The sequence below is a fragment of the Salminus brasiliensis genome, chromosome 12 (genome assembly GCF_030463535.1).
Source record: "Salminus brasiliensis chromosome 12, fSalBra1.hap2, whole genome shotgun sequence".
NCBI lineage: Eukaryota > Metazoa > Chordata > Actinopteri > Characiformes > Bryconidae > Salminus > Salminus brasiliensis.
This window is the reverse complement of record NC_132889.1, coordinates 27,248,601-27,271,100: the sequence shown is the minus strand read 5'-3', so window position 1 is coordinate 27,271,100 and position 22,500 is coordinate 27,248,601. Positions and strand designations below refer to the sequence as shown.

Here is a 22,500-nt window from a genome sequence, read left to right as displayed (position 1 = left end):
AGATTTCGATTTTGTCCTCCTCTCTAAGATGCCTTCTCCCAGATCATCGCTAAGGAGGGAGTGGGAACTCTGTGGAACGGCATACTCCCATCCTTGGTGCTGGTGTTCAACCCAGCAGTGCAGTTCATGTTCTACGAGGCCATGAAAAGGAAGGCAGGTCGAGGTGGAAGGAAGGTGAGCTCTTTACTATTTAATGAGTGATAACACTCATTGTGATTGAATTCGTTTATTACGGGAAACCTCTGTTATTAAAAGTTTTACACGTCTCCTGTACAGATAAAGCTTGAAGCAGGTTGTATTTTCAACAAACTGATGATATTGTGAATGTGATTCTATAGTGCTGCATGTTAACTGTAGCGGCCATTAGAAACACCCCGTTAAACAGTCAGCACTTTTCTGATTGACATTTGCATTTGCCGCCTGCTGAAACTTTCGCAGACTGGACAAAAGACTAGGAGACACTTGCAGAAGATCCATCAAATCACAATTTGGGAGGTGTTTTCATTCTAATGAATGCATTCAGCTACTTCTACTATTGCTGACACATATGTGCAAATGCACACACACACACAGCTCCAGGTTTTTTCAGGAATGATAGTGCTCCATCCAATACTTTTGGGATGAGGTGGGGTGGTGATCATCCTACATCCTGAGCTCCCCAACGCTGTTGTTGCTGAATGCAATCAAATACAGCAATGCTTCAAAATCTAGTAGAAAGCCTTCCCTGGACAGTAGAGGCAGTTACTCTAACAAAAGCACTTTTTTAATAAATACCTTTACCCGGTTCAGTAGAAACACTGAATAAGCAGTGCCCCAATAGGTTTGTCCATATTGTGTGCATATGCCATTGGCAAGTAGCAGCAGTCAAAAGAATTGTTTTTTGGCATTAGCTTAGAATCTCACTATGGAAAACACCTCACTGTTTCATAGAATCAGGGTTACGCAAGTTACACTTTTTTCCCCTTACGAACCTAACCTTGTTATCTCTGTTGCCTTTCACCCAAATCAGGCTTCAGTTGTATTTATTATACTACAGGTCATGACACACTGGCTTGACGTTCCCCGACAAACACAAACATTTGAACGTTGGCTGGTGGCTTCTTACTGTTCAAGAATTAGATCAAATGAGCCAAATGACCCAGAGTGAACTGGGGGAAAAAGATTCCAGAACATTGTGAATGGGCTTAAGAAAACAGGTCTGGCACATCAACCAAATGTTTGGATTTGTTTGTGTTTGCTGGAGAACACTGGGTTAGTGTGTTCTGGGCTAAAGCCATCACTTGATGCCTGTTCTACAAGGTATATTTTCATTCTAACTGCTCAGCTGAAAATGCTGCACTTTGTCGTGTGACAGGTTTCATCAGTTGAGATCTTTCTCATTGGGGCCATTGCCAAAGCCATCGCAACGTCGGCCACTTATCCACTGCAGACCGTCCAGGCCATTCTGAGGGTAAATACATCTTTTTAAAAAAAAAAAAAAAAAGAAAACAAAAAAAAATTGATGTCTTCATAACTTTATTCTTATCATACATGGCCTTGTACCAGACTAGTTCTCAGAAATGCCTTATGAATCATGAAGGTCCCTCAGATCTTCTAGTTATTTATCTGGCATTTTGTGGTCATAATATAATATAATAGTTATTTTTTTTATAATCTATATTACTTTTTTTTTTTAAATCATTATTCTATTTTTTTTTTCTGTTTTATTACTGATCAATTTACTTCATTCTATTTATTTTAGTGACATTTTACTGTTCTTTTTATCTTACACTTGTTAAGTAGCAGTTACAGTCTAGTTTTTAAAGTAAAACAATTGTTCAAAAGTAAAGGTTAGGGCTCTCTAAAAACAGACCCAGAAAAAATATAAGAACAAAAAAATAACAATTACAAAAGAGATGTGCATATAGCAGCAACAGTCAGTAAAGATAAACAAATGGACAATAAATAAGTGTGGATAAATAAAACTATTTAAACTAGAACTTTAATATAGTTCCAGAGGTGAGACCATATTTGCCGGACAGATTACTGGTGCTGTAATCTGTTAGCTTCTCAAGTGTGGAGACTGTTTGGGCCTGTTAAAAAGACAAAGACAGGAAATAGACCCTTTCCTAAAAAGACCAATAAAATAAAGACCGGTCTTAATTGATAATCAAATGTAGCTTCAAGCTGACCCTTCAACAAATATAATATAGGGCGCACTGTTAATTATATATTAAAAAAATATTTTAGGACAGGTCCAAAAATAACTAATTTTATTTGTCTGACTTTAAAGGTCAGACAAACAAAATTAGTTAGTTATTAGAAAATAAGAAATATAAGAAATAACTTATGTAAATGTACTGGAGGTAAATAGATGTGATTGAATGAAAGATTTTGATGAATGAAGCAAGTTCCTGCACACTGTTTTACTTTGCATAATACTTTATAATAAATCATTGTGTATTTATTTTATCTTAACTAACCATCTTTTTGTTTTTTAGCTGTAAGTAGTTGTATTTAAACCTGATTTAATGTTTTGTCATTTCAGTTGGATTTCTTTAAAAGGTGCCAAATAAGTACAATTTGTTTGATTAATCTCTGCCACTGTTTTTTTTGTTTGTTTTTTTTTTCCCCTTCCCCTCTCCCTTTTTCAGTTTGGCCAGTACAAATCACAAGAGAAAGGAGGTCCACTGGGCAGCCTGCGCAATGTGGTGGATTTATTAATGGACAGAATCAAGTAAGTCCAGTGTTTTTTAATCTCTAATGCAATTAAAACACTCTACACACTACTTTGGTAAACTCTGCCAAATGTTTGTACAGTATAAACTGACTAATTTAGACTGATATTTGGTTTGATATCTATAGAGAAATTATGTGTGTGTGTGTGTGTGTATATATATATATATATATATATATATATATATATATATATATATATATATATATATATATATATATATATATATATATATATATAGAGAGAGAGAGAGAGAGAGAGAGAGAGAATTATGCATCAGTCATGCAACTGTTTAGGGAAGTCAGAATCCGTTAAATACACTTTTAATAATATTCAGTAACGTATATTATTGTTTTTGGACACAGTAAAAATCAAGGTTAAGTGTACCAGAATAACTGTGAAAAATGAGATTTTGAGGCACTGATTCCCCCCCCCCCCCCCCCCCAAAGAGCTGCAATCTAATCATATCGCATGGACACAGATTTACACCTGTTGTAAAACCTGGAAGAGTAACACTTGTGTCCTTGATCTCTCTTCCAGGAGAAACGGAGTGATAGGCTTGTACAAAGGTCTGGAGGCCAAGCTTCTGCAGACGGTCCTGACAGCGGCCCTCATGTTCGTGGTGTATGAGAAGATTGCTGCAGTTACCTTCAAAATGATGGGCCTCAATAAGAAGCTGAAGCACTAAGATTTGTGGCCTTAGCTAACCGGATACAGCCTGCTCTCCCTGACTACCTCTCTAACCTCACTCAGGCACACACGCCTTGTCTTAACTGACATTTGCCAGTGTGGGTCATACTCGATATGCCTCAAATAATCTTTGAAGTCTGTTAACATTATTTTACTCCAATGCCTTTTGATTTGGACAGCTTTGCCTCTCACTGTTCTGGGGTGAGTTTCCCAAAAGCTTTGTAACGCCAAGTATTTCATTAAGTAGTTTGTAAGAATGGTAGTTAATTAATGAGTGTTTCCCAAAGCCTCCATAACTACTAGTACTTTGCGCAAGTAGTACAAAGGCTTCTACACTTCTATGGTTTCTCCATCACCTCAGCCTGTGTTATTTTAAAACTGAAAAATGATCAAATACAGAGTTCAGTTTGCTCACAAGGTGGAAAGCTAAGTGGACAAGTACAATTTTATATTTTTCATTCAATAAGTGTTAAATCGTCAGTTTGACAACTGAAAATGTTAACTGCTCTGAATCAGGAGAGGAAAGCTGGTTAGTATTACCTGAGTTAGCAGGATAACTGTCTGCTTACTATAACTCAATGATAATTAATTCTGGCAGAAAGCACACTTAGGTCTAGATGAGAATGACTCCAATTTTCCTCTCTATAGTATTGAGTCTGTAGCCCACTTGCCAAGCTAGTCGTTGCTTAACTAGCTCAGCTACAGCTCCACCGAGTATCAGACAGCTCAATTCAGATGCTGCTGACTAACTGCTGAGCTCCCGACAGAAGTGTTGAGAGCAAAGTCGAGCGACCGGTGTTGGGAGAAACAGAAAAGCAAATTGAGACCATGTCTCAATACATGTCTGGATTGTAGTCAGCTAGCAGTGTCTAGCTATATCTAAAGTTAGACAGCAGGCTAAAACACCACAGCACAGTCTGTGTTCCAGCTAACTGAGGCTCACGTTTAGAGGATAAAGCAGCATACCTGAGAGCACAGAGTCGTAGGAGTGTTTTCAGGCACATATCAACCTTGATATCAAGGTTTTCATGATCTCCTTTTCAAACGAACTCAGAGCGCCGTTAACTCAACTACGGTGGGCTTGTTTTCAGAACGTGAAAGCTCCCACAGCACTCCCACACTATGGCTATTTAAAATGGGGGGGGAGAATACGTTTTTTTGGCCATTAACTAGATGGACACAGGACTGAAACCTGACTCCTCAGTCATGTCGTCATTTTGAAGTACCGTCCTTGTTTTGAGGTACCATCAACGTTTTTAAAAACCATGGTATATGGTAGTACAGCTATACCGCCCAACCCTAACAGACACACAAATAGCAGTAACAATATTATGTTTTTTTTTTTATTATTATTATTAGTTTGTGGCATTGATATTGTTTGAGTATTTTACAATAGCTGAACATCCATCAGCCGATTTTACAGTTACATTTTTTCAGATCTGACTGGATCCAAGTTTGAGGGTTCGTCTGGTCAGGTTGTCTCTGCAGAGGAGACCGCAAAGACGTTCTTTCAGCTTATTCATCAGGCTTTGGTTTACAGAAAATACTCACAGAACTGATGCGCTTTTCTCACATCCTGCGTCTATGATTGATCATTTTTGGGAAACTCACGTCTGATCAAATTTGTCCTTTTTTATCACGCATCCTGTGTTACTGACAGCAGTGTTTTAAAATGTGCATAGGTTTGCCCCAGTGTCTTTATTGTTTCCTTTAGCCAGTAAAAGCAAATCAATTCTTCTTTTGTAACTTTTAAACTCTTTACACACAATTCTGTAAAGACAGCTTATTTTGCAACCAATCTGTGTAAACATCTAAATGTCCTTGCATTATTGAGAAGTAGTGAGGAGCCCAGATGGATCTAGAAGAGGTTCCAACTCCGTCCTCTGAGATAAGCAGTCGTTAATTAACAGCTACACTAATGACTTTACTTAGATGTTTACATAAAGCTTGATACAGTTTAAATGAAAGAGTACATCTGACCAGTAAAGGGGAAAAATGAGCACTGTTTTTATTTGTATATAAAGCCACAGATGATCTAAAGTATGTGCTTGTGTGAAAAGGCTGATTTAAGTAGAATATCACTGTAAATGTGCAATGAGTTTATGAACGTAAAGCGGTTGATGTAAAAGGCTGACAAATACCCGTGATGCTGATTAGATTTTTTTATGAGAATGATTTTTTAAAACTATTAACCTTTGTATGTGCACATTTATTTGTTTTGAAGTAAATTAACTATAAATGAAAGTTACAAAGGTATAAATGTCAACTGAAATCACACCTTTCACACCTTTACTTACTTCACTATGCAATAGAATTTCTTGACACAGCTGTCCATAGTACTGTGTCAGTTAGGCTGTGGTTAGCCAGTCAGAGCTCTTGGTACAATATAAACTAGTTTACGTTCTAATATAATTGAGTTCATGCGTGCACTCAATACCTGAGTCTTCTTTATTTGTACAACTTTTTTTGTAACTAATTTACTTGAATGTACACTTTGGGCATGAGGAAATGAAATTGGGTATTGCGTCTACTTGTAATAAACATCAGTTATCAAGGGAAAACGTGTTCATGCTTTCTCTATTGTTCAACAAACTAATTATACATACAAGTTTCACCTAAACAGGAACCTCCATTTAGTTTAGTACAATTTTTATATGCACAGGAAAAAGAGGTTAAAGTGTTTATTGCTTTATTTCCTCAGGCGCCATGCTAACACACAGTCGTATGCATGTCTGCTATAAATAAAGAGTTTTGGAAATGAGTGCTGTAACCTGATAATGTAAAAATAGAACTTTTTGATCATGATCAGTAACAGGATGTTTGGAGGCAATAAAGGAACTGAATTTCATTAAAAGTCCACCTTGCAAACTGTGAAGCAAGGAGGTGGATCTATCATGTATTGGGGTTGTGTGCCTGCCAGTGGCACTGGTAATACTGCACGAGTGGAGGGAAGAATGGATTGGACAAAATACCAGACAATCCTGAATGCAAATGCCAAACCATCTGTAAAAAGGCTGAAGCAGAGAGTAAGATGGCCTCTACCAGAAGAAAATGATCCAAAAAACAGAAGATGAAAGGTGCCCAAACTGCGGATCATGTTAAATGTTAGGAAAGACTTAGATGTTTAATTAGAGGCCCAATTCATAAGACATCGAAAGGCCTGAATGATCTTGTAAAAATTCTGTATAAAATGTCAAAACAGCACTTTCCAGATTTATTCAGAAAAATATTACAAAAGAAGTCAGTTCCAAAAAAGCATAAAATAAAAAAGACAAACATCTAACATTGTGACCTCAAGAAACTAATCAGCCTTTTACCTTGGTCCCGATAAGACCAATCTCCTCAGTTCTTCCACATCTATTATACAAGAGGGTACTAACCCTTTTATCACACTAGGGACAAGCCATAAGACTGGAATCCATCCAATTAGAGGTCTGTATTCTGTTTCTTCCCTTAAATAAAATAAGAGACATGTCAAATCTTAGAGGCACCATGACCACTAACTTGTTACTTGGATATATGAGGGATATGTGGTTGCAATATGCTTTAGGTTTGCACATCTAAAACTCTAAATGTTTAGGGAAAGCATTTGCAAAATAGGACTTATTTATACTGACTGCACGCAGTGATCAGAGGTTTATATACACTCTTCATGGACATGATTCAATGACAGTATTGGGGCTTTAAGTGACTTCTTTGAACTGTTCTTTTTCTGCGGCAGAAAATGTTCAATTCAAATGTTCAAAGAAGGTTTAATTAATTAAATTTGTTTCCTGGCCACGTATGTTTACGATAGGGTTGAGGTCAGAACTGTGAGAAAGCCATTTCAAAGCTTAACGTTAGCCTACTATAAACATTCACCTTTGGTGTGTGTTTAAGGTCATTGTCCTGTTGCAACATCCAATTGTGTCCAAGTTTCAACCATCTAGCTGATGGTTTTAGATTATGCTAAGGAATTCTCGGTTAGTCCTCCTTCTTTATTATTTCATCTTTATTTTCTTCCAATGAAAGTCAGGAAGGTTGTTCCCTTCTACTGAAAAGTTTGTTTTGTGGCTTAGCTCAAACATAAATGGTGTGTTAACTCTTTAAAAAGTGAGGAAACTGATTTTCCATGCTCGTAACCCCATTAAGCGATTTATGATAATATCGCCAAGAAGACTTTAATCAGAGTTTACACAAAAGTCTTTGTTAAGCCTTGAAAAGAAAACAATTAAAAGTAAAATCACTTAATAAAAGGTAAACCACTTATTTCTCAATAGTATATTTGTGACAGCAAGGTAAAAGTCAGTGACACTTCCTGCAGTGTTATGAAGATGGCATTCAAAACCATCATTGCGAAGGCACCACCAGCTTAATCCATTAGGCTACAAACGCACAGATAATTACATTTAAGGGCTAGGTCGGTGATGTGTCTCTGGAGCATGATGGCTCGACATTTGCTTAACATACCAGTCTGGTAAGAATGTATATTCAGAGTCTCTGTGAACAGAGTAGCTCACGTCTCTGTGTGGTTCCCAAGCAAAAAGGTACACCAATCTGAAAGACAATGTTAGAAATGATAAGAACATGTCCTCCACCATAAGCAGAAAGTGATCTGAGTAAACCTACGTAATAAGCAAACTCTATACCTTGGATCATCATCTTTTACAACAGATTTTACAAAGGACAGGAAATCACTGCAGAAGTTCATGCAGACTGTTGGCTTCCAGCAGTTATACTCATTCTGTATGAGAAACAGGAGAGAATGTGATATGACTCAATTTATTTTTTTTTTGGTTATTGGAATTTTGGTTATTTGAGTGGACAGTCCATTTCTGTTTAGTCTATTAATTAATACAGACAAACCTTGATGAGTTGGGATATTTTGGAGATATGGAACGTCTCTACAGAAACTACTACTCCATCCTGGTCTCGAAAGCCGGCAACTATTTGTGGAACTCCAGGAAGAAATGACTGTGCCCACCATTTCAGCAGCTTGTACCTGAAAGATTATCTCTGATTATTTAACTGTGCCAACATAAATCTAGTTTTCTACTGCAGGACAGCATCAAGTGCATGTTTGTCAAGAGCAAAGTTAATCTGAGGCATAAGGAATGTCAAAAGTCTCACCTGTGAAAGTTACTGCGCTGTTTCGGGGTACAGATTTCAGCAGAAGTCTTGAGCTCAATGTAGCAGGCTGGAGCTGAAGGTGCTTTGGGGTCTTTGTCCCGACAGTCCACCTCCCCAGAGAAGAGAAGCTTATGGTCAGCCAGACGAGTCTGGACCACGGTGCAGAAAGCCTCATTGGTGTTGACCACTCCACCTCCGTCCGGAACACTACTCACATCATCTAAAAAGGAGAAAACACAAGTAGTTAGTTGGTGTGTTATGGCTGTTGTTTCTTAGTAGCTACATTATCATCCAGTGCAAAACAAAAAGTAACAAAAAAAAAAGACATTGTTATGATACCTGCACAGGTGTACTGCTCAAACTTATAACCCCAGTACATCATCTCCTCATGCCTCTCCGTGCGGTTCTCTCGGCTCACTCGGGCAGCCTCCGTCTCCACTTCACTGATGTAAAGAGTGCCTCCAAACTTGGACACGGCCAGCAGCCATCCCTCCTGAGTCTCATACGGCGTAGTCAACAGCTTGGTTAAGTGGCCCCGCCATGTGACAAAGTCTACACCTAGCGCACTGGAAATTAATGTTGTTCAATGATTCTGTACAGGTTCAGTATTTTCACACTGCCGGCAACAGTGATGGTTCTATGAAGAATTTGGACAAATTTAAACAACAATCGAATGCATGAACTGTACTATGATTAAATAGTTATTCATACAGTCTCTGTCACGTGAAATGGACCAATGGACCAAAAGAAATGACCAATTTTTCTACACAGACTTCAATTATAATAAGGTTTTTTTCCCTCTTGTAAAGGTGTCAATTTAGCTCTACAAGAAAAATAAAGAAAAGCCTTATTGTCAAGGTCCAACAGTGATTATGTACAAAAAACAATAACTTCAGCATCTATATACAATTGTTTTTGGACAACATTAAAAGGGCCCATATTTACGTTTTCCAATTCTCTCTTTCTCTTTAAAAAAAAAATCTAAATACGAATATTAGATGTAGTTTTATCATCATTGTTAAAGTACCAGTAATAATCTAGTCTATACAGACTATAGTCTACACTTATAGAAAGAAAAAAAAAACCTGGACCTAATTGGGTTTGGATATTTACAGCCTTTTCAGCCAACAGCAGTTTAGCTGCACTAGTTCAAACTGCAATTACAACAACTGCCATTTTTTCTTTGCAATTGTAATTATAGTAAATAGCCGGGCTATTGATAACAGGGTTGTGGGTTCGAGTGGGCTTGGCAAGCTGCCACTGTTGGGCCCTTGAGCAAGGCCCTTTACCCTCTCTGCTTCCCGGGCGCTGAAGTGGGCTGCCCACTGCTCTGGGTATGTGTGTGTGTACTCACTGCCCCTAGTTCACTAGTGTGTGTGTGAGTGTGTGTGTGTGAGTGTGTTCACTACCACAGATGGGTTAAATGCGGAGGACACATTTCTCTTTGCAGTGCACACTGTACAGTGACAAATACGTGCAGGCCCTATAGCGCCCTCTTGAGGCCAACTGAGCTCATACTGTGCGCCTGGGTAGCGACCAGCGTCATGCTGGTGCGATGTAAAGTTGGCTGCTCGGTTTAAGGCAGATAAGTAGCTAATAGTTAGAAGAAACTCCCTAAACAGTTTAATAGATAGAACCTGTAGGCTGGGCTCCTTTAGAGCCAACACACCGCACTGGGCAGCAGTCTTACCGGCCTGAGGCTGAATTCCCAGACTGGAGCTTGCCTCTGTTCTCCAGAATCCACCGTAGGATGTGGTCAAGTTTCTCCTTCACGCCGTCGTCCCTTTTAACGAACCGGTCGTGATATCCGTCTCTCAGACTGAAATGGGGGCTTTTCCCAGGGTCAACATAATACCGGAGTTGCCTGGAATCGTTGAAAAAGTTGCGCTTCGAGTCCAGGGAGAAGGATCCCACCTCCACAGGCTGTCTGTACATCGGGAAGTCGCGCTCGTACAGCTGTCTCCGTGTGCTCAGGCTCTGGGGAAGAGAGCCAAACGTGTCTCCACCTGATCGGAAGCGTTTGTGGACGCAGCGGTCCTCACTCCGGTCTCTGTCGGCATTATAATGACCGCGGGAAGCGCTCAGGAGAGAGCCCGACTGCCGGGGTCTGTCGTAGCGACGCTCCATGTCCTCACCTGTGTCAGCACTAGCTAGCTAAATGCTAAAGCAGTGATTTTACCATTTTGGTGGTTTGAGGAGAGTTTACTGTCAAATATAAGCAATAACGGCTCGAGTAAGACTCGCCAGCTGTTGGTAGTTGTAGTTGTTTGCTACCAGTGTAAAACTGAGTGGTTAACGTCAATTAGCTTAGCTAGCTAGCTGATGCAGGCTAGCTAGCTTGATGGCGAGCTTTCTTTTCTCAGTCACCGACAAGTTACAGGCCAAAAACAAGGTCAACAGCGAAGAAAGCCCATAATATTAAAAACAACACACTGCAAGGTGTAGACAGTTAAAAGCTAGCTAGCACTAACTGCTCAACAGAAGAGCCCTGTATCTAAGCTATGCAGGGTTAGCTAGCTGTTTTGATTTTGGAGGCACTGACGCTGTGAAAGCGTCAACAGCGACCACATGGCTTTCAAAATAAGAGTCTTCATCCGCTTTTATATACAGTCGCAGCCAAAGAATTGTGCACCTGTATGTTGATTTGTGAACAAAAAAAACCCAAAAACCCACAATATCTACAAAAACTTCTGCACAGTTTAATATAGAACTGCTTATGATTTGATATTTGATATATTTGAAATTGTGCTCTGTATTTTTGCAGTCAAAGCAACGTTTTTCCTAAAAGGTTTGTTCACCTATTTTTACTTTTACAGAAAATCAGCAGAACATATCATTTGTAGAGGGTCAGTCAGGCTTGCGACTGTGTCTCTGCTGCCCGTAACAAATGCAGGTTCTACACCCTCTGTTTTAAGCAGCATGTGATCAATATTTTGAAATAATGTGACTGAAATAATTGCTTTCTTGTCTTAACTTACAATCTCAGGATTCAATATTTTGTAAAAATACATTTTTAATATTTTTTATAGTTTAAGAAGAATATTTGGAGACGTAACATTAAGAATTTGAGAAAATCCAGTAATAAGTCATGTTATGTTGTCTTTGGTCCAAAATGAAAAGGTAAAAGACATGGATGTTCATAGGTGGAAAATACCTACTTACTTATATTGTGGTACCATATGTTGAAGGAATTTTACTTTTGTAATATTTTTTTTCCTACCTGTAATAGAAAACCTTGTACCTGTATTTTTTTTTAATTCAGTTACAGAGAAACATGAAGGCTTACTTCATATATTGTCATTTAGAGATTCAAAGTACTCATAACACTTGTATTGTTCTTCTCATTCACATTCAGCACATTTTACAAAAGCATCAGGGGCTTCCCTGAAGGAAAGACTAGGAAAGTGTGTGCTTTGAAAGCTCTAGCCACTAGAGGGGGCACATCACACACTGGACTGGTTTCCTAGACATTCATTAAGCCTAAATGGCCTCCTGTTGCTCTCAAAACTTCTTTATGGCATGGATTCCCCCACGATTTTAACAAGACAGCAGCATACGATTCCTGCAGTTTTTACAGGATTACTGTCTCCTGTTCTACCACATCCCAAAGCTGTCCCATTAACTTCAGAGCCAATAGATCACTGAAGAACAGCAGGCTCCTCCTCATCTTCATGAAACCAGTTTGAGACAACTTTCTCTTTGTGGCATGGTGCATTATGTGGCACTAAATACTCAAACAGGCTTGTGATGAAATTCAATCAATCAATCAATCCCCCCCTCTCCCTCCACACCATTACACCACCTCCATCTGCCTGGACTGTTGACTCACGACAGGCAATTGGTCAAGCTGTTCGTGCCAAATTCTGACTCAAACATCCGTGAGCCTCAGCATTAATTGGGATTCATCACACCTTGAGACTGTCCAGGTTTGATGAGACAGTGTCCACTGCAGCCTCAGCTTTCTATTCTTGGCTGACAGAAGTGGTACCCCTCATGGCCTTCTCCTGTTGTAGCCCATTCACCTCAAAGTTGTACATGTTGTGCATTCTGAGATGCTTTTCTGCTCACCGCAGTTGTACAGAGCACAAGTCTCTCCCTCATTTTCTTTATTGCAGCATTATGAGTAAACTATAGAGACGGAGGAGCTGAAAATCTTAGGAGATCAGCAGTTCTAGAAATATATAAACCATACCATTTTATTGTTTTTCACCATTCTGATGGTTAAATATGAACATTAACTGAAGCTGCTGGCCCAAACATGCTTGATTTTACACTCTGAATTTCGGCTGATGACATGACTGGCTGATTAGATACATGCATAAAGGAGCAGTTGTACAGGTCTTCTTAAGAAATCGCTCAGTGAAGTCATGTGTACAGTGGAACTGAAGTAAAGAATCTACAACTGCAGTAGAGAGTAGAAGCTTTATTTTCACAATGGCTAAAGGTTAACATCAGGAAACGGGAGTTCTCCAGCTGATAGCTTGATGTCTCTTTCCCATAGAAAGTAGCGGAACTATATTCGGATAGAACGGGTATGCGCGAGCCAGCGAGAATAAAGAGCCTTTTCATTTACAAAGTACAACAGCGTCCAGCAGCAAGCACTTCCAATACATTTTACACAGCAATCCAGAAATCCTTAAAAGCATTCCTTGAGAACTTTGTTTTCTATTCTTATACTGCATACAATGCATCACATGCCAATGAACCATGGGAATATACAGTACAATCAATCAAAGGGTAGAATACTACATAAATCAACAAATTATTATGGAGTTGATAATGGGGTGGGGGTGAAACTGACTGTACATACAGAAGCATGGAAGTCCATAATTTCAGGAATAGACTGAGGATTAAGAGTCTGCAGCTCTGGAGAGCAACTAGTCAAAGCCAAAAAAACAGAGACGTTCAGCTAGTGGAACCATACGTTCAGCAAGTCTCTGAACATAGCAGATGTAAACCCATAACGTGGGTTGAGGACTCTGTTACTGGACACAGGTCCAATCAAAACAGGAAAACAGGAAAAAAGGAAAACAAAATGGAGAACCACAACAAGAATATGCACAGAGAAGAACACCAGAACATTAAAACAAAGCACTGGAAACATGTTCTTCACTGAAATTCACTTAACAAGAAGGACCAATCATGTTCCAATAGAAGCAAATCATCACGTCAACTCAAAACCTCAGAACGTCTTTTTTCAGTTCTTATTCCTTAGGCTATGTATATATTTTTTTTATTTTGAAAATGCCAGCTGTGCCTTACACTGAATGAGAATTTCAACAGAAATATTCCAGAGTAATTTGGAGAAAAGGTTTCGATAGATTAATGTGTTTTACATGTCAACGTTACAGTGAAAGAGATTCAAGGGTCTCGTCATACAGAAATGGAAAACTGTAATTTTTAATTTTCCACTGGAATAGGACACATTTGAGCGATCTGTCCTTCCAGGACCACAAAACTACAGAAGCTAGGAAACCTGATCTCCGTGTCAATGCAACAACTCCTGAGAAACCGTGAACTGTGGACTGGGATGCTTTTGGATGGGCGGTGTGTGTGTGTGCTCTTTGGGCCTACTGTAGATCAGATCTTGGCTGAGTTCCTGTGTACAGTTTGAGGTTGGAGGGGCTGGAAAGTCACTGTTTTTGCAAGTGCTTGTAAGCATCTACCCTCCCTCTCCGAGCTGAGACTGGCTCGCTGTGTTTGTGTCTAGTGGACACTTTCCTGAATTTGTGACCTTGGGATTTGTGATCCTGTCCTTGTTGGGGTCATTCAGGCTGGGCAGAGCTGGAGCCCCAGGAAAAGAGGCTGGGCAGCCTGTAGCCGGAGTTCCTCCTGGTCGTGTCTGGCAGGGTGAGGGTCTCTGGGGCCGATTTCTTTCGGGGTCTGTCTTTGGGCACAGAGAGAAAGTCCGGAGCCTCGGTGGACAGTGGGGTGGATGGGGCGCTGGAAGGTCCGCTGCGGCCGCAGCCCGGGAGGGGCGTCTCGCTGATTGAGATCGCTGGGGGGAAGGTGCCCAGCTTCTTATTGGTGGCCTCCTGAGTAGCACGCTCATACTCTCTCACCTCCTCCATGGTCATGTCTTTAAAAGGAGACAAAGAGAATTCTTAGTCATGCGACAAAGCAGTCGTAGGCTTTTTATTTCGTCTTTAAAGGGAAGATGGAAACCTTGAAAACGAACACTTTCTGAGCATTGACAAAAAGCATACCAGAAGTCAAATCAATGTTTTTGTGTTTGATGCTGATTCATATTCATGACTAAATGTTTGGATCATGACATCTTCTGATATCCGTCCAGCAGACCACACACTGGGATTCAGTAGTTTAAATGATTGTGATTTTTACCCCCTAATTTTACTACTCAATTCCCATTCATGTGAACTCCCTAAATCACTAGCAATGTCGCCAACACTAGGAGGGTGAAGACTAGCACGTCTCCTCCAACACATGAAGCTATCACTGCCTCTTTTTGAACTGACGCTGGTGCAGCATTGCTAGGTTGCCAGCACGCTCAGGGGAAAGTGGGGCTCCTCAGTGCCGATACAGCAGCTAACAGACGCCTGTGCTGACCAACAGCACATTAGGCAATTAATGGCAAGCAGCATGACCCGGGATTCAGCAACTACAGCTGGATTTTTTTCCTCCCACACCTGATTTCAGAGCATGACGTGTTTTGGTGCCTGGATTCCAGAATTGCAGCAATCAGTTTCTTTTTCTTGAGCTTTCAGCAGTTCGTACAAGGATAGTGTTGAATTTTTGCCAATCGCACAGCAGCTCTTTCTAATTTTTGAGTTGGTGGTATTACACACACAATGGGAGTGCTCACAGTGGAAGCGTGCTGAAGCTTAATAATTGACGATATTTTTGAGGAAAACAACTGCTCAACATTTAGTGATGTTTGTTGTGTTGTAGTCTGCTTTTATTTGACAAATATTCAGCTTCAAAGATCATAAAAAAACAAGAGTAATTCTTTTATACAGAGCAGTTATCAAAGTTAAAACTAGCTGGAGTCTCCCCAGAGAACACACTTGAGTGGATCCGTACTATGGATGCCATTCACTGCACAAAGTGGCAGAACCTACTGTGTGATCTTACTGATCACAGCACACTTTTAAAAACAAGATTTGGCTCCCATACAGCTCACAAACTCTTCCTTTTCTTCTTTCTGATCAAAGATAAGCCTCAAACAGTGCTGGTGAAGTCTCTCTCAGCGGGAGAGGAGCTCAGGGCTGCGCTGTTTACATATGCCTACTTTAAAAGACACTGCATGCATCTGCTTCTTAAACAAGATCGTTTCACAGATCATTTCGAAAGAGAGCAAATCCTATGCAAGAAAAAAAAAAACAACCAAACCAGTGGTCTTCACCCATACAGAATTCAACTGTCTGGACCATTCATTGCAACAACGCACTGTGTGAAGGGATTCTATGCTTAAAAAAAACAAACAAACCTGGAGATACACAGGAGCAGATTAAGCTCTGCGCAGCATTTAACAAAATACCTTAGGGCAATGGCCTGTCAGCACATACTCATGGGATTCTTTGTGGTGTCCAAAAAAGTTATATTTAAAATGTGAAATTAGCAGTAACTCCTCTGATCACAGTGACTGCACCACCCAGCACTAAAGTTATGCGAGTCCAATAGACTAAAGGCTATAAAAGCCAATGGGCCAGATTTATAAAACACACTACCTGTGACCTTCAGAGCAAAACAACATTACTAATCTTTTAGTAAAAGATCTTTTTGCTCACTCACCAATATAACTAACCACACATACAAATACAGAAAGCAATACAAATCATGCAAGATCTAAAAAATGCCAGTAATTCATAACACACACTCTCCAAAAAAAAGCGCAATGTGAACGAGAGAGTAAGTTTCAGTTTAAAATCTGGTGAAATGAACTGAAATCCCTTTTTCTAGGTTTCAAACATGTTTGGTCACACAGGCAGGTTTATGAACACACACATACAAACTCCAATATATTAACAAACAGTATTTACAAGGCTTGTATTTATCGTTTTGAATTAAGATTCATGGCAGCAACACTTGCAATTGCATCTAAGATTTCAGAGCACAGATGGTGCTCTGACAGTAGTTGGATGTTATTACATTAGATACCACATATTTATTAAATATTAATTTAGTTCTGTAGCTTATTTGTTGCTGTATTTTTTGTTAATAACTTTTTTTTTTTTAATTTTTGATAGCAAATACTCAAAGAACACTTATGCATATCAACACCACAGAAGGATGGGGGGGCATCCACATACATACATGTACAAACATATGTATGCGTACATCATACATTAATACACATTCTACAAAAGCAACTATGTTTACAGAGTCTTAACATAATTAATGGCCTCAGTACAAAAGCAAATCGTTGTTGCCTTGGCACTGTGGAATCTGGCAGTTGCCCGTTCTAAAATAAGAATGTCCAGAAAATATCTACACCATAACTGAGATAAAGAAAGGTTAGGTTCAAACCATCCTTTCAAGATTGATTTCTTGGCTGCAGTCAGAGCCACCATCATGACTTTCTTTTGTTGTACAGTAAGCATTAAGTTAGAATCATCAAGAAGTAAAAGTAAGGCTGGTCATTTTTTTCAGCCAGGGCATCAAACCCCAGTCTGCCATGCGGAGGGTGATGTTGTTACCCATTAAACCACACCAACGTTGAACAGTGTGTGTTGTTGAGTGGGAGTTATGAATCTGGCGCTGTATCCATTAACAATAAAGGCCTGTTGCCTGCCAGATAAAAATGAGGTTGAGGTTGTTCCCACTGTAGAAATACTGTGCAGCATACTGCCTCAGGGTCTGATTATACATAGGAGGCAATTTGTTTGAATCTTGTCACGATCATTCCACACAATAAAAATAATAAATAATAAACAAACACACTGCCTAGAAGCGAAACCTAGAAATAACCACTGATGGTTAGTCTACCTACCAATCCACTCGTCCACCCAGGCAAAGGCCTGTCTATGCCCCAGTGACAGGACGTCCCTTATCACCTTGTGAGATAGAGAGAGACAGACAACAAGGCAGTGAGTCTTCATGAGGTCACAACATCATAAACACAAGGACGGTGGTAATGATTCATCTACGCCACTACTCGTGTCTATATGACTAATGGATGGTTGGGTATAATGGAGGAAAAGAAACCTCAGGCAAGGGCAAATAGTGTTGAGACACTGGAGAGGATGTGAAAGGGGAGTAAAGGAAGTCTTGACACAAGCAGGACAAGGACGACTAGATATTGTGAAGACCATGTACAGTGCATTCCACGTCTCTGTATTCATCCTAAGGTTTCTTATAGTGCAGCATAAAGCAATGCAGATCTGCAATACCACTCAAGTGCGCTCACACTGATAAACATATACAATATACAATTTATCAGGTGCACTCATTGGCCATTTCAGCAGGTACACTAATTAACCAGACAGTAAGCATTTAAAAATGCCAAAGATTGCATTGATCAAGTATTTGCTAGCAGCTGAGGTTGTCCAGTTCATTTTCAATGAAACAATAGTGTTTAATTTCTTTGAGGAACTTTTTGAGGTTTCAATTTGAAACTGTGCTTTAAAGGAACCTTCAAGAAATGTTTTTTTTTATAAGAAAAAGGTTTCTTGAAGGTTTCCCAAAGCACCTTAAGAGGTTCCTCCAATCTCAAATTGAAGAACCTCCAATCGTTCCTTAAGGCATGAAGCTAGCATCAGATTTTAGCCTAGCACAGAGTGCCACTTGCCTTTGCGAGTTTGAGCTCCCCTTCTGCGGACACCGGTGCAGGATTAGCAACCCATATTTTTCAGAGAACACTATATTTTTTCAGTCAACGTCACCTTTTACTGTTTTGGCATCTTTATTAAGAGCTTTCACTATTGTTCTGGGTTTATGTACATTTTGGAAGAGCAAATAGAGTCAAGACAGTTTTGGGGGTTTGGCCTGTTTTCCAACGCTGTTTTGGTTATGCCAAAGCAGTGCTTGAGGTTTACAGAATTCCACAGAATGTTTGACATTCTAGGGCACATTTAATCATCATCCAATACCTACTTTATCAGCACTGCTGTTTGATGCATTCCTACCACTGTAATGCATATTAACATGCCACTACCGTTAGAGTGGCACTGAAATTGTGCCACAACGGTCAGTAATTGTAATCCTATTAGGCATCTGTACTGTAGAGGTTTCTGATAAAATGGCCAAGGAGTGCAAAAACAAGGTGGGTGTGTCAAAGTGGTATATCCTTTTGAGACATGCTCAGCAAGACAGACCTTGTGGACAAACTGCTCCACACGCGTCTGTAGCCCCCACACCTCGAACTTCACAGTCACCAGCTTATATGAGCACATGATGGGTTCTTGCGTGTCCCTCCAGCCCTCCTGCAGCAAACCCCGTGCTGTTTTCTCTGACTTAAAGTAGCGCAGGTCCTGTAGGGTTTGAACAGTAGAAAAAATAAATATATGAATAAATATATAAATAAATGAAAACACACATCTCAGTAATGATTCCCACCCAGGAGTCTACCCCCTTCCCCTCTGGATCGATATGAACACTTCCTCATGAGCCTCTGCGTGCTTCTTGTTCTGCATTCAGGCTGCACATATACTCCATTTGGATGTACATTTCTTGAGTTGCTTTAATGATGTATCTCTCAGCATATCATCATCCATTACAGTCTCCTTGAGCAATAAAGGGACCATCCATACACACTGAATGACAATGAGGCCTTACGTCAGTCTCTGATCTATAATTAATGGCAGCGCTCATTGGAAGGCGTTTTGCGGGACGACTTGCAGAGTGGCACAATAGGAAGTCCCTCTTTATCTTCATCTCACAGGCTGCTATTAATCAAAGATTTTCTTTTTAGCTAATGAGTCTGACTCGCACGTTTGGCAAGATAGATTGCCTATAAATAGGAAAGTGCGTCACACTGCACTGCCAATCAAGGTACGCATTGGTTAAGGGCCGATCACTGCAGTTTCATCACCGAAGACTGTTGCATTCTTCGCCAACAACAGCAGACTAGACTAGACTAGACTTGTGCATTTGAAAAGAACTAGGCCTACAGTTGTGGTCAGACTCATCATGGATGTGACTCTCATGGCAATGTTAGGCTTTCAGTGATTTATTTTTATTATTTAAAAAAAAAAAGTTTACAGTAGAGGTGTAACAGTACACAAAAGTCATGGTTTGGTTCACACCATGATATGGACCTCACAGTTTGAGTACAACAGGAAATAAAGCAGCAATAATAGGGCATTATTTTCATTTTAGTCACCAGTGAGCTTGAGCTAAGCCCAGTATGACATGTTGCTAACAGTTTACAGCTTAGGACAGAGGTTCCCAAACTTTTTTATGACCCACCTGTATCCACAATACAATAGAATACTGATCCCTATTTGCTCTGTATCAATTCAGCTCCAATCTTTAGTATGAATACATCAATACAGTTCAGTAATAAATGGTAAAACGGTAGAGTGAGAGTCACATGAAGTCCTCCCTTATTTTCAGAATACGTTTCACTGGTGTGTTACTGGAAAATAACCAGTCACTGCAGATAAACAGGGTTATTTTTGGAGCTTGCAGCATTCAGCAGAAGTGGCTTGCCCATAAAGTGTACCTATAGACTGCATACACCGAACCATGGTGATTCAGTATGAATGCACGTACAAACACACATTCATAAAAATAAAAGCGCTACCAAAGGCAATTTTAAGCAATGCCACAGAAGAACCATTTTTGCTTCCCTAGATAATCATGTTTGTAAAACAATTCATGCATGTAAAGTACCTTTTGAAAGCTTAAAGAACCTTTGCCTAATGCAAAGATCCTTCACCAATCTAAAGCTTATTGGGAGCATCTTATTTGTCAGAGTGTAGTGTACAACATATATCTTTAATGGAGAAAACAAAACAAGAATTTAGTGCAAACATCTAGGGTCTCTTAGGAACGGACGTGCTTTGAAAGCAGTCATATTACAGGTATATATTATAATATAACTCTCCTATGTGGGTCTTGCTGAGAGAGATGAAAATTGCCTAGTGTGTATAGCTGAGGAGGGAGGATTATATGTACAGATTCTGGGTGCAAGTAAACTCACTGTTACTGAAAGCATCAGTGTTTGAATACTCTAATCATTACCACGCTCAAGCAGCAGCAAGCTCTTTTACTGATTCACTCTCGGACCGATTTAAGCTTTCATACAGAGGAAGCCAGGCAGACTGACTGAAACCGGGGCCGCTCTGGCTGACTCTGTTTACCACTTTTCATTAATGCACTTATGCACTAATGCACCAAGGCAGCAATTACTTGACCTCAATATTCATTCAGGGATTCGATGAAAGGATGTTGGTGGTTATTTTGATTAGTTTTTCTAAAGACTTCTCTCTCTGCAAAGAGTAAGATTAACGAATGTGTTCCAATTTGGTACTGGCAGGTAACCCAACTGTCTATAGCTCTCAACATTATGAGGGTAAGTACTTAAAATATGTCTCCTCCCATTGCAACCGCTGATCAACCAATCAACTGTGACTACATTTAAAGAAATGGGCGAGCTCTTCCGAAGGGGTAACTGTGCTAGGTTCTGTTGCACTGTAAAATATCAAAATCACAGCTCTTGCTATTAATATATTTCTTGTAGGATCTTCTGGTTAAGTCAATGAAGTGCTAGATCTATTAGAAAGAAAATGACTACACCAATATAGAGCTCTGAACTCCAACACAACTCCATTATTGCCAGCAATAAGAAAAACATGGAGTAATTTAATATTAAATATTTTAAACCTGTAGGTGTCAACAATTAGAGTTAACTCTCAATCGATACTATGGACATTCCGAACCGATCCAATCCAGGCATATTATTAATGGACCGGGTATTGGCTATTTTAATTCCCATTCAGTTCCGCCTTTGTTTTAACAACAGCGTTCAGGGCTTTAATGTGTCCCTCAAGACATCAAAAACATTTCTTAACATTTAAGCAAGCATGAAAAAAGTGCTCAGTGGAACCTGTCGATACAGAGGTGGAATACAATTCATCTATATGTAATTCAGCATGCAGTTCAATTTGAATAGTACAAATTAATTACCTGCTAACGATTAGCCAAGAGAAGGTGTTTACTCTGATGTGAGAAACAGCGGAGTGTGTTCGTCAGTAAGACACACTGGGGTGTGTCAGGGGAGTACAGAGCGACTTGAGTGATCACTTCATCACGAGATTACAGAAGAGAAGTGATCCCTTTTCCCACAGTAATAATCGATCACGGCTCTCGCAGCCTCGGCTAGAACAGAGTGCTGCTGAGGTACGATACGACACAGCCATCCATTCACAGAGAGATAGAGAGAGAGGTTTTTGTAAAGCTGTGGAGCAGCTGGCTTCAAAGGCCAATTGATAAAGTCATTGTGGTAGCCGCAACTGAGTTTTTTTTTTTGTATGTGTGTGTGTGTGTGCGCGCAGCAGCAACACCTTCCACCCCTTGGAATGACAGGAACACATGTTCTACTAGATGAGAACCAGCAACCTATTATGGAGAAACTAATTCAATATCAAGGCCAAAATACTCACATCTCTCTCTTCTCTCTCTCTCTCTCTCTCTCTGCTTCTGGCAGAAACAACCACGTAGAGCCAAAAAATTGACAGAAAATGGCTGAGACACGACTGTAGAGTTACAAATCATTATAGAGTGCCCTGGAGGGCGAATTGATTCAGCAAGGCTAATGTAGCTCACCAGTAATGGAAGTTTAAAGCAACCTGTTAGCACTGTGCGAACTGCAAGCACTTGCTTCAAACTTTACTGAGCTGCACATTTACCTCAAACAGACAGGTTTCAGAGACTGCACGATATACTGTCATCTAAAAAACTAATTATGGGTGTGCTCATACAGGGCATCATGTTGCATGGATTTTATCATGTTTTGTTATTTCATAATTACAGAGTTAGTGATGTGACTACGCTCTTAGATCAGAATACTATAAAGCACAGCT

General features: G+C 39.9%; 3 protein-coding genes across 3 annotated transcripts in view; 1 reads left to right on the top strand and 2 right to left on the bottom strand.

Annotated features, from left to right (window-relative positions):
* The window catches only part of slc25a17l (solute carrier family 25 member 17-like), a 10,033-nt gene extending 4,066 nt beyond the window's left edge, over positions 1-5,967 (top strand). Inside the window, exons 6-9 of the mRNA XM_072694424.1 lie at positions 29-174; positions 1,355-1,450; positions 2,634-2,716; positions 3,257-5,967. Coding sequence (XP_072550525.1) covers positions 29-174; positions 1,355-1,450; positions 2,634-2,716; positions 3,257-3,404 — 473 coding nt within the window. The 3' untranslated portion in view covers positions 3,405-5,967. The remainder of the gene's footprint in view (positions 1-28; positions 175-1,354; positions 1,451-2,633; positions 2,717-3,256) is intronic.
* Positions 5,968-6,585: 618 nt separating this feature from the next.
* On the bottom strand, positions 6,586-11,052 carry dxo (decapping exoribonuclease). Its single transcript, XM_072694423.1, has 6 exons — positions 10,206-11,052; positions 8,855-9,081; positions 8,516-8,735; positions 8,252-8,387; positions 8,035-8,129; positions 6,586-7,942 (listed from the first exon to the last, which is right to left on the bottom strand). The coding sequence occupies exons 1-6, from the start codon at positions 10,640-10,642 to the stop codon at positions 7,795-7,797; spliced, it is 1,263 nt and encodes a 420-aa protein (XP_072550524.1). The 5' UTR covers positions 10,643-11,052; the 3' UTR covers positions 6,586-7,794.
* A 1,871-nt stretch (positions 11,053-12,923) lies between these two features.
* pitpnc1a (phosphatidylinositol transfer protein cytoplasmic 1a) overlaps positions 12,924-22,500 on the bottom strand; it is an 82,351-nt gene continuing 72,774 nt past the window's right edge. Inside the window, exons 7-9 of the mRNA XM_072693131.1 lie at positions 18,790-18,945; positions 17,466-17,529; positions 12,924-14,594 (exon numbers count right to left, since the gene is read on the bottom strand). Coding sequence (XP_072549232.1) covers positions 14,281-14,594; positions 17,466-17,529; positions 18,790-18,945 — 534 coding nt within the window. The 3' untranslated portion in view covers positions 12,924-14,280. The remainder of the gene's footprint in view (positions 14,595-17,465; positions 17,530-18,789; positions 18,946-22,500) is intronic.

Bases quoted from the DNA above. Each gene is read 5' to 3' on its own strand.
- dxo (XM_072694423.1), bottom strand. From the start codon at position 10,642: ATGGAGCGTCGCTACGACAGACCCCGGCAGTCGGGCTCTCTCCTGAGC. The intron at 8,130-8,251 runs GTTTGTCTGTAT...TTTCTCATACAG, and splicing joins AAATATCCCAACTCATCAAG to AATGAGTATAACTGCTGGAA. The intron at 7,943-8,034 runs GTATAGAGTTTG...ATTGTCTTTCAG, and splicing joins GTAAAAGATGATGATCCAAG to ATTGGTGTACCTTTTTGCTT.